Source organism: Chelonoidis abingdonii, chromosome 1 (assembly GCF_003597395.2).
Source record: "Chelonoidis abingdonii isolate Lonesome George chromosome 1, CheloAbing_2.0, whole genome shotgun sequence".
In the NCBI taxonomy this organism is placed as follows: domain Eukaryota; kingdom Metazoa; phylum Chordata; order Testudines; family Testudinidae; genus Chelonoidis; species Chelonoidis abingdonii.
Window position 1 is genome coordinate 158,865,474 of NC_133769.1, and position 21,610 is coordinate 158,887,083.

General features: G+C 46.5%; 1 protein-coding gene across 2 annotated transcripts in view; it reads right to left on the reverse strand.

Moving 5' to 3' along the window:
- The window catches only part of VANGL1 (VANGL planar cell polarity protein 1), a 62,190-nt gene extending 42,165 nt beyond the window's left edge, over positions 1–20,025 (reverse strand). The window contains exons 1-4 of one of the 2 annotated variants that reach the window (XM_032799920.2): positions 19,948–20,025; positions 11,402–11,691; positions 9,852–9,978; positions 5,075–5,682 (exon numbers count right to left, since the gene is read on the reverse strand). In XM_032799920.2, coding sequence (XP_032655811.1) covers positions 5,075–5,682; positions 9,852–9,978; positions 11,402–11,472 — 806 coding nt within the window. In that variant the 5' untranslated portion in view covers positions 11,473–11,691; positions 19,948–20,025. The remainder of the gene's footprint in view (positions 1–5,074; positions 5,683–9,851; positions 9,979–11,401; positions 11,692–19,947) is intronic. The other variant, XM_032799921.2, reaches the window with a different exon arrangement.
- Between the last annotated feature and the right edge of the window lie 1,585 nt (positions 20,026–21,610).

The window sequence follows — 21,610 nt, forward strand, 5'->3', positions numbered from 1 at the left end:
ACTACCAGTTTCTTTCTTGGCCTCTTGACTACAATTAAGGTCAGGTTAAATATCCCAGATAGCTTTCAGCAAAGATTATATCCTACCTTTGCAAAGGGATAGGCAAGGATCTGGTTGACTCCATAGTCCAGGGGTAGCGAAACTGTGGATCGCAAGCCGCATGTGGCTCTTTTACAGTTAAAATGCAGCTCACGGAGCCCTCCATGTCCCTCTCCCCACATCCTCCACCTCCCCTACACCCGGGGGAGGGGAGCTTGGGACCTCTGCCTTGTAGCAGGGTTGTGGGATAGGGGTAGAGTGATCAGACAGCAAATGTGAAAAATTGGGATGGGAGTGGGGGTGTAATAGGAGCCTATATAAGAAAAAGACTCAAAAATTGGGACTGTCCCTATAAAATCGGGACATCTAGTCACCCTAAATAGGGGCTTCTGCCAAGCGGGGAAGGGGATGTCAGGGCTTCAGCCCCAGCTCTCAAACTTCTGAAGATTGTCATATGTGGCTCAGAGGGTCAATAAGTTTGGCCCCCCCTGCTATAGTCCTTTCCAAGTACTCAGTCTTTCTGGATTAAAGACAGCCAAGTATGTCCACTTCTGTGGATTGCACTGCAAATGTTGTGGCCGGATGTCCAGTAGAAGCTAGATTGAGACTCGCAAACTAATCTCACAGGCAGCTTGTTTTAAGAGGTAAGCCCATGTTCCAAGAGGTGAAAGGCTAGGGCAGACCTGTGCTCTCCATGACAGACCTGGCATTGTACAGATCCATATGATTAGAAATGCGCAACTGTGAACAGTGTCACCTGTCCCCCCTCCACTGCTCCTTGTTCTGGGACGACTTGTGCCCCACCATGTAACAGGATGGAAATAAACTCTATGACCCACTAATGGCCCTGTTTAACCCAAATCATTCCAAGATAATGCAGGCGCCTGACACTAATTCTATCAATGTTTACAGGCCAATAATTACCGTGTGCTTCTGAAACCATTCATTTTCCTGAGCTGTCTAGACTAGTACTGCTCTAGGGGGAGTCGGGGTGGGCGGCGAAGAATGCATATTCATTTGAAAGGAAGAGAATAAATTTAGCTGCCTGATTAAGAATGAGAGGGGTTTTTAAATGGGGCCTTTGATAACAACCTATGAGGCATCCAGAAAATTTTGGGAGGAACTGGCCTGAAAGAGCAACAGATGCCCAGGTTTTGTGATACAAACAGGGACATTAAAAAATTAAGTCCCCAGAATATCAAGCCTGCTGATAGAGAATGCTTTATTTTTCCTTCTCTCTCCCTTCCCCTTTCTGTTCACACCCCTTTTTCCTGCTTTCACTCCTACTATCTGCTTCCCGACCCAGTCTCGCTTGCATGTTCCTCAGTTTTCCTTTCTTTCTCTGAGTTTTGTTCATTTCTCCTCTTTCTTTCTCACTCTCTGTAGCCATGTGCATTTGCTGAACAGGGTTGCAAACAGCCCTCATGTTGCGTTCCTCTGCACCGTTACCAGCAGTGCAGCAAACATTATAAACTTACCAAAAAAAGCAAGGCTTCGGCTTGGCTGCACAATCCTGGGTACAACTCCACCTTCCACCTGCATTGCAACACCCTACTCCCCGCTCCCAAACAAAAATCACAGGCCAGGAGGTCCTTAAACTGGGCAGCTAAACTTGAAATCTTTGGAACTGTGTGGTCCCTCTCTCAGCACTTCAGCCAGCCTGCTAACAGGAACCACTCCTGGAAGAGAAGTGACCTGAGCCTGCCAGAGCTCAGCAGGGCTGAGAAGAAGTCCTTACTGGCAAGTTCAGCTCCTCCTCATTCCTTCACTTATCTGGAGCCAGCACTGGTGGAAAGTTTTCCATCCGAACCTCTGCTGATAGAAAATTAGGTTTGTGACAAGACTTTCTGAAGAAAGTGTCTGCTTGCCTCAGAATTTTGGTTGCTCCGTTGGAAAAAACCAAAACCTCCGATGCTTTTCAGTTTTGACAAAGTTGAAATTTTTCCACAGAATTTTTTTTTTTTTTTTTTTTTTTTTTTACTGACCAGCTCAGTTTGGAGGTGCTCTGAGAAACAACATTAGGAGGAGATATATTGAAAGCTCTCCTCAACCCCAGCCCACCCCAAAAAAGCGTGCCAGACACTCAAGGGAAGGGGGTGGAGGCGGAGAAGCGGGGCTCAAAACTGCGGAGATTGAGAGAAAGACGGACAAAGTGAAGACAGGAGCAAACTACTTGGCCTTAGGATGAGAAGTCAGTCCATTTATTTCAGTTACCATGCCGGTTAAATGTCACTGACCGAAAAGTTAGGTGCAGGTAAGTGTTTTCCAAAAAACCCAGATATATCAGGCTCTAACAGAAGACTTGTTACAACTTTCAGCCTCATCCTGTTGAGATTTAGGCAGGTGCTTAACCTTAAGCATGAAGTCAATGGACTATTCCCATCTATGAGCTTAGTTTCAAGCATGTTTGCAACAGAGGCCCTGCTATCTATGAATACAAACCTAGGATTTCCCACCGTTTTGTATTAAAACACTCAAAAGCAATAATTCAATTTTTTTTTCCCCTTTAGGAAAAAACAGATACCCAAAGTAAGTTTTAAAAATGCAGAACTCTTCTTCTTGTAACAATGGCATCCTCACACCTCAATGTGTGAAGCATTAGTGTACAGATGAATTCTTACTTTGGTGGCTACCCTTTAATCTCTCTGGGCTGAAAGGTCTTGGTCCTTTGCCTGATAAACACTAGAACCTATCACTGAAGAATCTTAACATTATGTGATCTAAACTCTCATATAGGCAATAGATTAAATTATACTGGTAACAACAGTGCTGTCCTACAGATTTAAGTGATTTACAAACAGTAAATTAAGCTCCGCTACTCTGCCGCTCTCTATGAAGATAGGTATCTTCTCCCATTTTACAGGGACAAAGAGTTGAGCTAACTTTCTCAGAGTCATGAGTCACCAGCACAGCCGGGAACAAGGACCAAGAATCCCAACTCCCTGGCTCTTGCTCTAACCACTAAGCCCTACTTCAAAGCAATTCCGTTGCCATGCTAACAGGCTGCATGAGACTGTGTTCATATATCCACTTAAACCAGCAGACACTAATCTCTCCATCTGCAGTAGATCTGTGCGCACCACGGGGATCTGGACAGGATAAATTTGACAGATGTTTAATCCAGACACTAGTTCACAGCATTTTCCCTTTCATGCTTGAGGTCATTCTCTCCCTCAGCCTGAGAAACGATCAGTTTCATGGGGTGAGGAAATCAAAAATAAGCCTTCTCCCCCAGAAAAAGTTCTAGCCAACATGACTTGGCCTTTCCCACACCTGAGAGAGGCAGGAACCTCAGCACAAGGGGTGGGCTGTCAGGCATGAGTCATACAACTAAAGGTATCAAATGACATCTAGGAGGTGCCGGAGTGCTAAGAGGGTTTAATAACTTTTAGGCACCCTGACCCCACCTAGACACCTATGAAGTACAACATACCACCCCACCACCAACTGAAGCAGTAAATAATTTAGAAACCAAACTAAGTAGTAACAATATAGAGCAACTGAAAAGGCCGCCAAAGCTTACATATGGGACTGACAACAGCTGAAACAAACACTCCAGAGTGTGGAGTCTTCAACTATCCTAAGAGGGGAAGGAGAAGCTGGGGCAGCTCTTTCAAGAGGAGCTGGTGCCGTGTCATGGCAGCTGCCACAGCAAAAGCTTACCTAGGGCATGCAGGCAGAACCCCTTCACATCAAGTAGCATCAGGGTCCAGACGCACAACAGGACAAGCCTTGAATATAGCCCCCACCCTGCCCCCATCTTGATCTCAGGCTTGAGAAACCAAATCATCAATTTGAAAAAATTCCATCTCATAACTGCTGATCACTTAGCATAAAGGACCCCTTTGCCCCTGGCAACCCAATGCAGGAGCATTTAGGGATTCTTCAGGCAGTCTCAATGCTGGCTCTTCAAAGGAAGAGAAGAGAGGAAGGCAACGACTAGAGCACACATGGGCAAACTACGGCCTGCGGGACCGTCCTGCCCGACCCTTGAGCTCCCTGCCGAGAAGCCTAGTCCCCAGCCCCTCCCCTGCTGCCCCCTCCTCCTCTGCAGCCACTCCACAGTGTGGGCCATGCTCTGGCCCACCACTCCCGCTGGGCAGCGTGGGGAGCACAGCTGGCTCTGGATGGGGGTCGCAGCTGCAAGCTCCTGCTGCTGGTAAGGATGCAGGGATCGGGGGTGTTGGGTAAGGGACCGGAGGTCCTGGGGGGCAGTCAGGGAGGAGGGAGCGGTTGGATGGGGTGGAGGTTCTGGGGGGGCGCTCAGGGGATGGGGAACTGGGAGGGTTGGGAGTGGGAGTCCCAAGGGGCCTGTCAGGGGGTGGGGATGTGGATAGGGGTCAGGAGGACAGTGAGGGGATAGGGATCCTGAGGGGCAGTTAGGGATGGGGAGGTCTCGGGAGGAGGTTGTCAGGGACAAGGAGCAGAGGGCAGTTGGATAGGGGGTGGGAGTCCTGGGGGGGATGTCAGGTGGCAGGGGTGTGGATAGGGGTCGGGGCAGTCAGGGGACAAGAAGCAGTGGGTGTTAGATGGGTTGCGGGTTCTGAAGGGGGCAGTCAGGGGGCAGGAAGTGGGAGGGGGTCAGATAGGGGGCGGAGGCCAGGCTGTTTGGGGAGGTACAGCCTTTCCTACCCAGCCCTCCATACAGTTGCGCAACCCTGATGTGGCTCTCGGGCCAAAACGTTTGCCCACCACTGGACTAGAGGTTAAAATACAGGCCTGGGACTTAGGAGATCTGCACTCAATCCCCAGCTCTGCTGGCTCTTACTGTGGGCAAATCACAGCCTTTGTACCTGTTTCACTATTCAGGAAATTGAAACATTCCTTTCCTACCCCACTGGGGAGCCAATAGGTTTAATTTGTCAATCTTTTCCTTATGAAAGACTTGGAGATCCTCAGACGGGGAAAGACAGAGAAACCTAATGGATATCACGTTAACAAAACCATGCTCAGTGGATTGCATTCTCTGCTATTGCACTTGAATCTTTATACAGATTTCCAGACATTCCCCTGCCCCCAAGAAATGTCAACCTACCTCAGGTGCCCCAAGCTATAATATCGCGACTCTCCATCTGTCGACCGCACCACCTTGACCGTGAACATGGGCTGCAGTTGCCTCAGCTCCAGCAGCACAATGGCTAGATAGTGAATGAAGAGGAGAGCATCTACGAGAGACACTGCATACTGCACTATCCCCTGGTAATTGGTGTCCTTGGAGTCCAAGATGCGGACGCCATAGAAAAGCCAGTAGGAAAAAACAAACAGGAATATAAGGACCAACAGGAGAGCCCGGAACATGAACACTCTTGGTATATCCGCCTTTGGCTGACGGAAGAACAGAGCCCAGGTTCCAATCAGAAGAATCAGGAGTTTAAAAGCCACAGAGATGAACAGTCCCTCGCAGACGGTGCCACATGGCTCCAGTTCATCCCGCCACAGGATCTGGGGTAAGAGAATGAAGGCAATGGGGGTAAGGTAGACGAGGAGTCCAAGGGCAGCAGCCACTGTTAAGCCAAGGTAGCGTTTGCAGTCCAAGCCAACACTGTCCTCCAGATCCTTACTGATCCTGGCAATGTCCTCCTGGGAGATGCTGTGCTCCGAGGTGCCCGTGATAGCTGTTGTGGTCTCACCCCAGTTGTCATCCTGAAAGGGAAAGAGAATAAGGAAACACCAGTTTATATCAATTCCTGACGTTCTGCATTTATCAGCCAAAGAACCACATGGTCGCCAAAGAAGACTGGAAAAAGCCACAGCACAGCTGAACAGCAGGTAGAAAATCCCAAAAATGTATTCAATAATGTGGGAGGGTGGGAAGCAGGAGTAAATGGTCTAACCAAGTTTGGAGTTTTTTTCTGTGTCTACAGCCCCAGGAGAGGTGACAACATAAGAAAGGCCATACTGGTCAGACCAATGGCCCATCTAGCCCAATATCCTGTCTTCCAACACCGGCTGAGTGCTTCAGAGGGAATGAGCAAAACAGAATATCATCAAATGATCCATCTCTCTGTTGCCCATTCCCAGTTTCTGGCTAACAGAGGCTATGGACACTCAGAACATAGTTTCCTATCCCTGTCCATCCTGACTAATAGCTGAATCTAACTTCCATGAATGTATATAGTTCTTTTTTGAACCCTGTTATAGTCTTGGCCTTCACAACAACTTTACATGCTGACTACTGTGCATGAGTCTTTCCTTTCAGTTCCCTGAAAGAAAATCAAATACCCTGCTCAATCTGTAGGGACAAGAAAGATTATATGTTACGCTGTGAGTATGAGTAGAAGGGGATTCATGAAGGGAGAGAAATTGGGAGCATTTGCTCTTGCTACTTAGAGATCTGGAGAGCCAGCCCTGATAAAGATACCCAGAAGTTAAAAATAAAGGAGCCCACTTCCTGCAGATACAGAACATTCTGTAAATGCAGGAACTAGTGCTCTTCCAGTTCGCAAGTACTTATAAGTGCACTGCAGAATCTACCTGCAAGAGAAATTCTGTTTCAATGGTCAGCAATGAGTTGAGTGCAATTATGGTTATAGTGAAACCTCATCCATAGTAAAGTTGCGACATAACTGGTTTCACTTTCAAAGTGTTCCACTGCATATTTTCTCAGTCTCCCTCACTAATGGAGGAAACATTACACACACTCTTTACTGAACTGTTTTAGCCAATGTTTGTCAAGCTAACCACCAACTCTCCAGCAGTTTGAGATAGATATTTATAGGTGCTGGGCCATGTGAATTTGTGGGTCTCTACAACACCTGTTAGCTCCTATATTAAAGTACGGGATGTGTCCAAAAGCTGTTCAACCTGAAGCCAGCATATCTGAAAAGTAGGGACAACTGCCAAAGAGTCAGAAAACTTTATTGTAGACTGAAGTTTGAAAGTCAGCAATAAAAGGATTCCGACGTCAGAGAACTTCTGCCACAGAGATCCTGCACACTGTTCTTCCTACTCCATGATGCATCTGCTTGGACACACCTACACAAGGCAAGGACAAAGAGTTAATCTGACATGTATCGATCTGACTTGGAGCTGCTGTTCAGGGAGTGATTCAGACTTCTAAAGACTTGACAATTTACACCAATGCATGCCAAACTGCATTAAAGCTTCTAAACAGTAGGAAGCAACAAAGAGTCCCATGGCACCTTATAGACTAACAGACATATTGGAGCATAAGCTTTCGTGGGTGAATACCCGCTTCGTCAGACGCATGCTTTCCCTCATGAAAGCTTACGCTCCAATACATCTGTTAGTCTGTAAGGTGTCACAGGACACACTGTTGCTTTTTACAGATCCAGACTAACACAGCTACCACTCTGATACTAGACAGTAGGTAGATTCCTTCATTCCACATAGTAGCACCTTAAGTCTTTGTAGTCACTAAGTCAGTCATTAGCACCCCCAACATGTTTTTTGGAAGAGAAAAAGATATCCCAGTGCAAGTGAGTCAGTGACTGACAGGAGAAAACCTGTTTGGCTTCTGCACGGAAATATGCTGACAGAAGTGTTTTAACAGAAACAGGCTTAGAGGTAGTGATGTTGTGTTGTTCTTGTTCTGTGGTTTCAGGGCCTCCATCTAATCAGGGCCATCAGCCCGGTATCTAATAAAATCATTACAATCACTTCTCAAAAAAGTTATAAAAAAAATTAAGTCTAAAAGTATCCTTGTGACAGGAGCAGACTGAAGAAGCATAATTATTTAGAATAGCTCCAAGAATTTCACTTCTGGTTCAATTTGAGACATTAATATCTCAGGCCTAAAGCACTGAGGTTTTAAAAGGTGAGAGAGACCAACCACATCCAGCAACTTGAAATGGTCTCAGCAACGTTAACACTTTTTACAAAAACAGGCCCTGGAAGGGCCTAACAAGCTCTCAAATGGAGTGCAGTACTAGAGTACTCTGCCTTTTGCTAGCACCTTCCATATGATGATCTAAGCATTTTCGATACATTAGATTCTTAACCCCTCTCCCACTTGATCAGGTGGACCAATAGAATTACCCCCATTTTACAGACGGAGAAACAGTGACAAAGAGGAGAACTGACTTGCCAAGATCACAGCAAGTCGGAGCTAAAGCCTAAAACAGAATACACAAGTCCTGGTTCCCAGTTTCACTGTTCTAACAGTTCTTCCCATTTAAAATGGCATTATCAAGAATTCATGCAGTCAAGTGGAGCTACTGGGCTAAAAATTTGTGCTGAAAAGCTGCCGGAGCATAATGTCTTTGAGTTGCTAAGAGACAATCCTTCTCGTGTTGTTTTTGTATTTTTCTTCACTTTTTAGTTTACATTACTAGAGAGATTTGCATGAAGATAAAAAACGCGTTTCTTAAGAACTCATCAGCATATTTTGCCCCACCTAACAATAAACTCACCCATTCACAACTGTTTAACTGGCAGTTTGTGAAAGCTATTGTCCAAAAATCAAAGAAGGTTTATTTATGTACCTCCATTTGGCACCCTCTGCAGTGGCATCTGGGTGCTCAAACAACTATTAACACATACATTGCTGGTGGGGAAGAGGCAGCAGGCTGAGGTCTGGACTACATTGGAGGCTTACATTGGTGAAACTACAGTGCTCATGAGGTGTGAAAAATCCACACTCCTTGAGCAAAAGTTATACCATCCCAACACCCACCCCCAACCCTCCAATGGAGACTGCGCTACATCAGCAGGAGAGCTTGGTGTAGGAGCATCTTCATTAAAGCGTTACAGCAGTGCAGCTGCACCGATGCAGCCTTTTATGTGTAGACAGGCCCTGATTCCCTGAGACTTCTTGGTTTTGTGTAAGACATCAGTACTAACCTAAAAAGTGCTTGCAGAAGAAGAGTGAAACATAGGATGCACTGAAACACTATTTGGAAAGTATTCGAAGTTTGTCTTGAAGTGTCACTGCTCTTTAAGGCTACTATTCACACAGTATGACTGCTTCAACCCGTGGAGCTCTGGTATAGAAGGGCCTCTGTTCTGATCTAGATGTAATATAGAAACACTAACTTTCCATTCTTTGCCTGACCTAGTGTTCATATACCTACTGCATGGACTCAATTTTTTGCTGTCACTCCTTTTTCTTATACTTGCTGTAGATTGTCTCTTGCTTTCCTCCCTCCACTCAGGATCTTGGTCCCCTGTTCTGTTACCTTTGGAAAGAGTTGTTTTTTTTAAAAAAAAAGGTCTAGATTTTTTTTTTTAAAATGGGTTGGATAACTATCCTTGATCAGATGGTAAAAACCAGCTGGCTTGGTATGTTTGGCAGGGGACAAAGAGTTGGTGATTCAGCAGTAGGCACTCTTCAAAATCAATAGTGAAATAAAGTCCTCAGTGTGGTCAGACAGGGTATTGTACTACTGAAAGTGATGCTTTCAGAAGAGACAAAAGTCCTGACCACTTGTAAGCTCAAAGGTCCCATGCCTTTTAATATAAGAGTGGAGGTATAATTGGAGCATTGCATTCTGCCTCCCTAAAAGCCTGTAACCATTTCAAGTCTTCATATTTTATCTTTAATCATATGTTGTGCTCTGTTAAATTGCTACCACATCCCACCACAGAAGTGGCTACATTTTGGTGGTAGGTGAAGTGATGCAGTCCCTATAGGTAGAGAATTTTGCAAAGCAGTTTAAGGTTTGAAAAAAAACCCAAACAGCATTAACTATGATCCAAAGGGACCCAAGAGCCATTTCTGCCTGCTATCAAGAGTCCATCTAACATTTTCATCAGTATGCAGGTAGGCAGGCAAAGACAGTCACCAAAGCAGAATGCTGTCCCACAGCCCGTGCTTCGCCCATCTACGTCTCCATTTGCTTCCCATTCCTTACCTGACCCTCTTCTGTCCGAGAGGTATCATTCCCCAGCAGCGGTTCCGCGGGAGGCGTCTGGATGGTGACCGATTTCTCTGACCTACTGCCATCTTTACTCCGTGGCGATTTGTGCCTGTCCCGACTCCTTTCCCGTAAATAAAGGCAAGGGGAGAAGAAAATTACAGGACCCATTCACCAGAAGGCATCACAGACTCAGCCCTCCCAGTGAGATCTACCCACTTTCATTAACCTCCTGTAAATCAAGATGTGTACTAGCCCCTTGACAGTTAACCTTTGCGATACAATCTTCCACAACATAAACTCCACCTGCTATGCCTCCAAGAAGGTTGGGAGCCAAAGTAGATCCCACGTCTGCAGATGGTTTCTGGCAATAGGATTGTAGAGGACTCATTTCACCAAGGAGCCTGCACCTGCCCGCACAACATGACCCTCTTTCCAAACTTTAAAGGACAGCCTGATTCCTGGTGCCACCTCCCATGCCAGTCCCACAAGGCACGGCACATGAGTTCAGTGTTCACAGAGAGCTCAGAGCTGTACAGGACAGTCCCTGGCCTAGAAGACTTAAACCAGAAACTTTGTACCTATTTCTTCCCTTCCCAATCCCTGGTCCCAAACGCCTCCTACCCCAGCAACATCAGAAGAGGCCTGGAGAAGGGGACACTCTCCCACATATATCCTCAGCGTAAACTCAGGGAGTACACCCTCTCCTCAAAGGATTTCAGTAGGAGATGGGGGTTGGGGAGGGGGTCAGTAATCAAGCTGTCTCAAGGGCGCTGAGGTGGTACTCAAGGGAGTACCGACAGCAATATTTAAACTAAGATCTTCAGGACAGGGAATGTCTGGGTCCATACAGCACCTAGCATAGTGGGGCCCTGATCTCAGATGGAGCCTGGTAGGGGTTGCCATAATACAAAAAGAATATAGAGTTAGTCCCCAGATGGGAGGACTGATCAGCTTTTTAAACAGATGCTTGCTGCTGTTCCTCCTTTTTTCCACTCCTGTTTGTCTTCCTCAGCTAGAGGCAAAGTTTCTCTTCCCCTCAGCTGCCATGTTAATACCTTTTGTGGGTAATTCAGGTGTTCAGAAAAACAGCTAAAAATAGGCAAAGTTTATAAATAATATGAAAGCCACAGGCAAACTTTGCCTATTTTTAGCTGTTTTTCTAATTACCTGAATCACCCACAAAAGGTATTAACATGGCAGCTGAGGGGAAGAGAAACTTTGCCCCTAGCTGAGGAAGACAAACAGGAGTGGAAAAAAGGAGGAACAGCAGCAAGCATATGTTAAAAAAAACTGGTCAGTCCTCCATCTGGGGACTCTATCCAGCCCTGTCAGTAAACGACTGAACTAACCAATCTTTTTCCATCTCCACCTTCTGCGGCCCTATTTTTAGTGTCCTGAGAGAGAGAAAGTCATCCCACACTTTGCCTCCTTTAGAGCCACAGTGTTTTGGTCTGCGAGGGGCTTCAGCATGATCCATGGAAGAGGTCATGACATTGTGACACTGCCCAGCCTAAGCACTAATTTGTTAATAACGGTTTCCATACCCTTGTCTGTGGGCTTTTTTGGAGTGACCTGAGTAGTGGGAATATCCCGAGTATGTCGATTCGGTATCCATGGCAGCAGATGCCTGCCCCCCACTGGGAGGTGCACTGATCGCCTTCCTTAGAGGGTGAGTAGCTGTTGCTACTGAGGTGGGGTCCTCAGAGAAAGTACTTTCCTGGATACTCTCGGCGTCTCAATCATGAGTAGCTCCAAAACATCAGGCAGCCAATGACTTTCCACCTAAAGAAACTCTAAGGAGGGAAGAGCAGGTGCCTTAATCTTCAATACCAACCTAGGAAAAAAGAAACAGATGGGCGTACAATACTGATACTCTGCTAAGCAAAGCAGCCACGTGCTTACCATGGTAGGCCTCGTCCTCCTTCCCCTGTCGCATCTATCAACATTTGTCACACCTGGTCTAAGCGTGTAAGCTCTTGGGGACAGATACCACATCTTTTTTGTTCTGTCCATATATTTTGGAGTAATAAATTATAAAATAAGCAGCTCCTGCTATACAAAACGCAGCCCCATTTATCTCAAAGTCTCCAGAGGACAGCAGAATCTTTGGGTGAACAGAGGGGTCTGGTGAGGGAAAGGCAACACAGCCCATGCCTGAATCACAGTAGATTTCTGTAACTCACTATTGGAAAACGCATAAAGATACACAGGGTTTGAGTCTCCACCACCATCTTGCCCTGTCTGTAATTTACACCTGTGCAAAGCAGATATAAAAATGTTACCGAGTCAGAATGATAACATTTCACACTCACATCGCACAGGTATGTATCAGCGCACAAGGGACAAAGCAAAAGAGAATCAGACCCACCATGCCTGAACCTGTATCATTTTCATAACTACAAGGTGTGTCCATTTTATTAGCATTACTAACTATAAAATACCATAGATTACAAAGTCCCCGCTCACTTACCATCTACATGCTACTTGGGCTCTGACGTGCAGCTTTTTAAAAGTCATAGGAGTCAGGGTAGAGACTATTAGATCACATTTACTTTACACACACCCTGGATTTGTGCAGCATTTGTTTCCTGGAGTATATTTTGTAGGGCATTCTGGTGTGTGACATTTTTGTAACAAGAAGGAAAGGGAACATGTTTTGGAAAGAACAGGATATTGGAATAACAATCAAACATGTCCGATAGCGAAGGACTGGTGGACACTAACCCCTTTAATTCTGGGGAACTCAAATTCACACTTTGGATTAGGTTACAAGTTAAACTGATTAGCGGAGAAAGGAGCGATTTGCCAGTTTTCGTGATGCACACAAACAGGGCTGTCACTACACAGATCCCCAGACTCTAGAACAGTAGATGGCAGCACTGCAGCTCAAGACAGCAGGCCCTTGGCAGAGCTTGGTGCTTGGCATGAGGAAGGAGGGAGCAATCTTATACATTTCCTGCCCAGGCTATTCCTGCCTCTCATCAGTGTCATGGCCTTTACTTTCATTGATGTTACATATATTTACAAGTTCTAAAACCACAGAGTTTGCTTCCATTAAATCCTTCAATCATTTTCTGCTCACGGCAATTTTCAAACCTCTTGCAAGAGCTCTTCAACCTCCTTCAAAAAGAGCAAGAGTTGGCTTTTTAACTCATCTGGGCTAATCTTTTTAACACCTCATGTGCTAATTAGTGATGTAAGTGTATAGCACACTCATTACAATGTATAAAGTGTACAGAACAAAGAACAAAATGCTAGCCCCATGGAGTTCAGTCTGATGGAACAAACGGGGACATTCTTACAAAATGTTACGTAGATAGTGGGAGCTGCAAGGCCTTTGTCAAATACGTAGGCGCTTGCAGGAGTTATTTGAATGGAGAGGGCATTGGCTGTGTGAATGTTAATTGGGAGGTTGTTGCAGTTATAAGGCAGGAAGTTCTCCTAATGAAAGGAGGCATGAAGCTGGGTGAGATGCAGGAGAGTAGAGACCCAGACAAGAGCAGAACCATGCAGAGATCTGAAAGCAAGTAGGAGAGGCTTGAAGTGTAGCCAGGAGATCGGAAGCTAGTGCAGATTTGTGTGCAAGGATGGCGGTGAGAAGAAAGCACCCTTAGCAGAACATGATCAATAGAAACCACCTGCAGCCATAATCTGCAATTCCTGTAAATCAGTAAGACTTGCATGCAATCGAGGAGGAACATCCTGAATTAGACAGAAGTTGCAAGTAAGTCATTATCTATTCTCTGAGGACAGCTATCCTCTCCAATAACACATGTACCCCTACGATGGGAATAGCAAAGTGGGGAGGAGAGGAGGGCTGTTTGTATATCCAAGGAGCGGTAACCACCCCAGTATAGAAATTACACTAGCTTCTACTATAGATACTAACACTCTTACCTCTCAGAGGTTCTCCATGCACTTTACAAACATACATTACTTAAGTCTTACAGCCTCCCTGGATGGTTGGTATTATCTCCATTTTATAGATGGAGAAACTAAGATATAGAGGGCAAGTGGCTCGTGCAAAGATCACACAGCGACTCAGTGGCAGAGCCAAGAACAGGAGTATAATTCTCCACCCCTTTCTCTAACTACAACCCTAAGGGAGTAACCAGTGCTGAGACATAGCAATTCCTTGTGTGTTAACAGTGGAGCTTCTATTGAGGGAATGGCGGCAGAGACGCAACACATGGTGTACTGCTTTACAGGCACGAGCATCTTTGTAGAAAGTCAACATAGCATTTCAGCAGACCGACACTACGGAGAAAGTACCCAGGCTTTCCCCACATGAATCAAGAGCAGGCAGTTCCCATTCTGAGGTGGGGAGAGGTGACACAAGCAGTGGCAGCTCCAGGCACCAGCGCTCCAAGCGCGTGCCTGGGGTGCCAAGCCGCAGGGGGCGCCCTGCCAGTCTCTGCGAGGGCGGCAGTCAGGCAGTCTTTGGTGGCTTGCCTGTAGGAGGTCACCGGCTGATAGGCCGAAGCCACAGGACCGGCGGACCTCCCGCAGGCAAGCCACCGAAGGCTGCCTGACTGCCATGCTTGGGGCGGCAAAAAAGCTAGAGCCACCCACGGACACAAGGGATCAATCAGAGCACATGAACCCTATATCAGGAAGTATTTTCATTAGGCTAACACAGAAACACCAGGGTGGGCGGGCAGGCAGGCAGACACGTGTGTGTGTAAACAAAAGCAATGGTTTTGATGTAGCTTTACAACAAAAGGCCACCCAAAAGCCAACCCTCTTGGATCAGTCACCACCAATAGCAATACCCTTAATGCAGGAGTTCTGCAACACCTCATGGCCTTGGCCACGCGACACTGACGGTTAAACAGAGCGCTCTGCCAAGGCTGCAGCAGGGCTGCTATGAATGGGCACTATATCGGTTTGAATTCAGTTGGGAAAAAGACACCACTGGTTTTGCTATCAGTCAGCTAAGGGCACCCAAAGGCTGCACTGGCAACTTTCCAGAAGCTTGAAGACCATACCCAATTTGAGCAACATGGAGCAACACCACAGGCAACCTCCTTTGGAAGACTGCAGCAACCACAATCCTACAATGCTCTATCGACATGGAGCGTACACACTCCACACCCAGGTGAGGCACGGAAGGGTGCGTGGGGCGTAGCCCACAGTAGGAAAGGGCTAAGCCTCACTGGGAGAAACTCCCAAGAACTGCCAGCAGAGGTGAGAGAAAGGAAAAAAGAAGAGTCCTCAGGGAGGGCTCATTAGGCTGGGGAGCCATAAGAAGACAGTAGTCCTCGGCTGGCAGGCCCAGAAAGTAATGGGAAGGCTCATACAATCAACATTCTGCACAGAGCGGACACGAGTCCTGGGCCTAGCACAATGGGACCGAACATGGTTGTGGCCTATAGACGCTATCACAATAAAAGTAGCAATAAATCTCCTCATGGCCCTAGGACACAGGCAACTGTACTGTACAGAAGCCTTATCTATTCACAAGCTTGCACCAGTTTAAACCCCAATTTAAGTTAAACTGGTTCAACTTTGTTTAAACAAGGCCATCATCTTGTGTGACTACTCAAGGATGCCCTGATTCAGACACTTTGGACTAGCACCGAAGGAAGCCGTTTTGGGCACCAGTGTGTGGTGGGGCAGGGCTTGGGTAGGACTTTGACTGTGTTCATCCTTTTCGCAGCCCATAAGGGAGTTGTAAACTTCATCCAGCTTCTGAGCACCTGGGGATACAGAGCCAGGCTATGCTCCCAAAGGAAAGGCGGCTATGCTGGCACGAAGAGCACTAGCCCTTCACATCAAGATAAATCACTGCATTTCAGATAAGACAGTCTCCACAGGGTACAGCAGAAATCTCTGTAATTAAGGTTGCTAAGTAACTCATTGTAACTCCCTAGTTTCAAATGCTCATAAACCTCTCATAAAATTTTTTTTTTTGGAATGGTCATTTTCCTTGCTTAGGGCCCAAGCCTGCTGCCAGTGAAGTCAGTCTGGTCATTGATTTCAAGAGAGCAAGACCCTGGCTCAAGGCAATTACAAAAAAAAAATAAAAAAAGTTGAGTTGAGTTGGTTGCATTCAGCCCTTTGATTTACAAATGTGAACAGAAATACCCAGCCTTCTGTGCTACCCCATCAGTTTCCTCACCGTTTCAAGGTTTGCTCATGCAGTGCTTGGGAAGAGAACTCTAGATCAGCTCAGGTTTGAAGTTTCAAATTTAGTAAGGCATTAATCTTTATGCAAGTTTAGAACTTCTACTGAATTAGAATTTGGCAGTTAGTTTGTGAAGTTACGTACATTTGAAAATGCCATCTGGAGCATAAGCAGCAGAAAGCAACCACAAGTACACACATGTTCAGTTAAGTGTGCAGTTGGCCTCGATATTTAAATGGCACCAACTGTCTATTGGCCAATGGAGGCCCGTAAGCTGGCAAACAAGGGAAATCTCTCCCAATTTAATTTGGAAATTAAATACAAAAACCTAAAAGCTGTAGTAAGGCAATGTTAGGATTGCACAGTCAAAGACCGAGAGTCAGGAAATTTACAAGTTAAAAATTCCTACAGTGGCATTAACTTGGCTGCACAATATATCTGTGGTATTTTCCTGAAGTGTAAAAGTTATGTCATTTAATATATTAAATTACACACCTAAGAACAAACAGAAAGAGCCACATATGAGAAACGTCACCAAATTAATGTTGCAAGAATGTTAACTTCAGCATTTCCTGACTCAAGTCCCAATCCAGAAATCAGACCCACTAGGACAAAATGATCTGTCTACATGAATCCAATTGTAGGACTGGGGACTTTCATTTTAAGTGCACAACCTACATTAGATACTTTTTTTGCACTTGAGTTTGTGGCACGTTTCAGTTTTCACTCTGGCAGTTACTTTTTTATTTTAAATATATAAGTTAAGGTCTTTACATTATATGGCATGGATATTTCTACAGGAGGATTGTGTTAATTTGTTTTCAATAGGTAATACAAACATATGGGTGAATCATTTGAACACGTATTACAGGTCCAAAAAATGCAGCAGGGCTGTTTGCTTTGTAACAAACAGAAGTGTTTGTCAAGCAAAAAAATTGAGTTACAGCCCACGTCATGGGCAGCCACTAGTCTGTGCCCTGAAAAACTCCTACAGGGCTTTCTTTACAGCCCCCACAAGCTACTTGTCAGCAGCAGAGCTTCATTGTGACTCCTTCTCCAGCCCCAAGGCTACAGCAGCCTTCCCCACATTTTGGATGGCGAGTCTGTACCTCTTAGTTTGTACACTTTCTATACCCCCTACAAACCTAATCTTTTGTGGGACGGGGGGGGGGGGGCACAACCGACACTTTAGGAAACATTGGTCTTCATTATATGATATACGCTTTCATGAGCAGTAACATAGTGAACAACGTTGACATTTAATGTGTCTTGGCCTGAGTTAGCATTTTTTGAAATGAACAGGGCAGTTCAACTTTGGAGCCATTGTTTCAGGCCCTCGGCAAATTCAGGCATACTAATCTGCATTGGTTATACTAAGGTGACATTTTCAAGGTTCTCTCCGAAACCATAACAGCTAGACTTTTGTGGGTTCTTCTAAATGAAAGTTGAGACTCTGGAGAACAACTGAGAGTCTGTTTGTACCCCCCAGAGGGGCTGCCCCACCCTTTAGGACCCTTTGTGCCACTTGCACTACAACTACAGGGGGTGGAATGGCCAGTGGATCTACAGTCCCAAACCCAAATCCCTACTGGGCAATTTAGTTGGGCTTCACAACATGCATCTCTTTGCAGGGGCTCCATATCCTTTGGGAACAATTGCCCTGGCTTTGCAATGCCCTTAATAACCACGGGGGAACGGGCAGGATTTGCACCAAAGAGAAGAGCGAACTCCCTCTATTTATCTCAATGGGACAGTAAACCTGAAGTGACGGTAAGCAATTAATTTCCAAAACATTACCACCGTGAGGGTAGCACCCTGTCAGATCCTTCCTCTTCTGCTGGGAGCACTAGATACCCATAGTACCAGGAGCCACTAACATTTTAATCACTCTTTCATGCAAACACTGCTCTGATCAGGGTCAGATGTTATGGTGCTTAGATTGCCAGTGGTTATCTGGAGCCCTAACTGCACTAACCTTCCCTCCAGTGATGGAGTTGAAAGGACAGTAGCAAACATGGAAATTTAGAAGCAGTATCCTAACTGAGACACAGTCTGTATATCTGCTTAGCTTTCATTCTCCTGGCTGATAGCCATCAGCTGTTAGCTACCTCTCTGTGTGGCTGAATGTGGGCTGGAAATCCTTCCAGAATTTTGACTTGTGAGGAGTTTTTTTTAAATGGGAGGTTTTCTATAAAACTCTATTCACCATTTATTTTTAAGATTAACAAGTTAAATTACTATAGGACCAATACTGGTCTAAGCTTCGCAGTCAATTATATATTCAAACCCTAAAAGGGGTAAAAAGCCAAGCCTGTTTAAAATCAAATTCTTAGGAGGTTAAATACTCAGCAACTATGAGGCAAGAATTACTAACCTGAACACAATTATTCTCCCGCTAATCAAAACTATTTCTCCAACTGATATTCTAACATTATGTACAATTATTAGTTCTGCCTCCCTAGACTAAGAAAGCTGATGCCCTGTCACTTGCACCTTCAGGAAACATGTAGCTAAAGAGCATAGCTTCTGATGCAGGAATGTTATTTTGAACCATTAAGTAACATTCTAAACAAGTCTTTTTTTTTTTTAAGTGGCCATTCAAAGTTTGCAATTGTTATAACAAACTGGCAAAAGTAGTAACTTTGTCTTCTGTGTGGACACAATCACCACCTACATTGCTAAAAACTAAAAGGAGTGTCCTGTGCAGGCCTGTGCTTTTGGAGCAGAAGGATCTCAGGTTTATCTCCATCACCGAAAGGTTGTAAATTGCCATGGTCTAAACTTAACAGACAGCCATGCAGACCTGTGTAGCCATGAACTGTCACATTAGTCCAACTGATCAAACTAACTTCTGTATAACTAGATCACATTATACTTTACTAGCTTTTTTGTCGTATACACCTACCCACAGTTGTCCAAACAGACTTGGGATTTAAACTTGATTTCCATCATCCAGGGAATTAGACAGATCTGCAGAGCACTGAATTCAGTTTTAATTCACTTATTTGTTTACTAATCAATTAGTAATTTGCCCCAAACACCAGGCTTTAAAAATTCACTTGCCATTGGTGAGTGGGAAGCTTTCCCTGGCAACCCTGCACAGAGCAGTGTTGCCTTCCCAGGTCTTCAGGCAAGCCTCAGTGTGCCTAAGCTCCTGCTCATACCTCTGCCTGAAATTAGCAAGATTCCAGTTATGTGCATGCAGTGCTGTTATTCAGGGCTCTGTGGGCAGCAATGCCAAATGACAAGACTCTGGTCCAGGTCATGCTGCTGCATGGGAAAGCTCTGAGCAGCAAAGGCTGAAGACCTAGAAAACAGAGGCTCGGGCAAGCCATGCAGCAGCCAGGAGGCTTCAGGTGTGGGGAGAAGTGTCAAAAAGCTCTTTCTCCCTTCCAGCAGGAGCGTGGAGTGCCCAAATGGATCAGGCACCTACTAGCCAAGAGCTGCAACCGAAGTACACGCTCGCTGGTAACTGAGACTTACAGAAGCCCGGTTACTACGTCCCCCTCCCTGGTTTAACAAAGGTAGCGAGATGCCTGCCAGCGTGAGCCCAGGGGCCACCCAGCCTTGAGCACAGATGCGGCCCACCAGCTAAGAGCCATCCTCCATGCCGGGCGGCACCCGATGGGAGCGGGGCTCTGGGCAGCCAGGCACAGAGCACGCCAGGCGCGAACCCCCTCCCGGGTTAGCCCCTGCTGGGACCGAGGGCTGAACAGGTCCGGGAGGGCGGTGCGGAGGCTACCGGAGGGGGAAGCCGGGGAAGGGGTGGCACGACCTCAGCCCCCGAGGGCTGCCTGCCCCCCGGAGGAGGCAGAGGGGCGCGAGCCGCAGCAGGACCCCAGCCCCCCGGGGGAGGGGATCTGGGGCCAGCCCAGGGAGGCAGGAGCAGCCCCAGAGGTGCTGGGCGCGTGCAGGGGAAGAGCCCCAGCCCCGGGCAAGGGGACCCGGGCCGCCCGCACCCACCTCTCGCGGCCGCTCCATGCCGCTCCTGGTACCAGCCCCGCCGCTTTCCGCTTCCTGTGCCCGGCGCCGCCCCGCCCCACCGCAGGGACCAGCCGCCCGACAGGCCGCCTGCCGGGACCGCCCCCCGCCTCCCCCACAGCCCCCGGGACCCACCACCTGCTAGGACCACCCCCTCCTCCCCCTCGCCTGATGGGACCGCCCCTTGCTGCTCCCCCAGTTCCCACTGGGACAATTTGTGTAGTGGGGGTGGTGAGAGCCACTGAATCCAACTATAAACTCTGTATCTAATGGAAACCACTTGAAGCTCAGCACCCCTAGTTCCAGCACCCATGACCTGCCCTACTGCAAGCTCCGCTCAGGACCCCCCTCCCAGGACCAAACCCTTACAGATACCCACACATAAGAGCAGCCTCTGCCCCTCACTCCCACTGCAACCCTCTTTAGGATCAGCCCTTCCAACGCTGTAACTTCCCCCCTGAGCTGAGCCCAGCCCCTTGCACCCCACAGTGCTGCATCCACCCCAGGATTCTTGCAACCTTCACTCCTACAGGACCAGCCATCTCCACCCAGGGCTCGATTAATCACTAGGTACACAAGTGCCTACACTCTGGGATCACTAGATATCACCATGTACTGGAACCCTCTCTCAACAGTATGAGGCAGTATACTCCAACCCAAGAGGCTGCAGGGAGACCCCTGGACAGCGCCTACTGCTCTTCAAAGGCATCCAAGGAGCCAGTAGATGACACCCAGAGCAACTCTGCCTGGTGCGGGAAGAGCCAAAGGACCAAAAATAGGCCCTGCCGTTTGCAGAGCATGACCCCTGCTTGCCCCATTAAGCTTCTGTTTAAAATCCTCTGGAGATGTTAGTGACAGGATACCCATTGTAGACTAGTTGATATGGCACTAGATTGGGAGTCAGGAGGCTTGGGTAAGGTCCTCGGTTTTGCCACTGACATCCTGTGTGACCTTAGGCAAGTCACTTCACCTCTCTGTGCCTCAGTTCCGCCCCCCACACCTTTTGTTTGTCTTGTCCTATTTAGACTGTAAAGTTTTCAGTGGCAGAGCAAGCTATAGAATCTAGATCTGATCTCCTGGCTCCCTGTTCTGTCCTGTCCTTTAACTACTAGAAAATGTTCTGTTCTTTAAAGGAAGCAGATATTTAAGATGTTTCTTCATGTTATATGTTAACACAGGGCATTATGTTATTATAGTCTTAGTTGGGGGATGTTGGGTTATGTGTTTTTTTTCCTGCATCCTCTTCCCCTCCCTTCCCTAAGCACTGTCACAACTGCATTTGCAATATCTGTATATTTGATTTATGATATTTGATCTATATCATATGCTGGGTTATAACAGAACAAAAGCACAAAGCTGATTAAAAATTAGATGAAACTTTCATTTCACTCTGACTGGATAGCTTGTTATACCTACTTTGCAGTGGCATATGCAAGGTATAACATCAATGGAATATCAATTTATTAACTTCATTTTATATGATGTGTGGAACTGATATCTAAACTTGCCTGAGGGCAGCATATTGAATTGCATTCCAGACAGTTGCTCTGCCCTGGAATGACACTTTGCTGAAGGACCAAGACACAACAATATTGAGTGAAGGACTCAAGTACTGGCTCACTCCCATGGAACAATGATTTTTCTA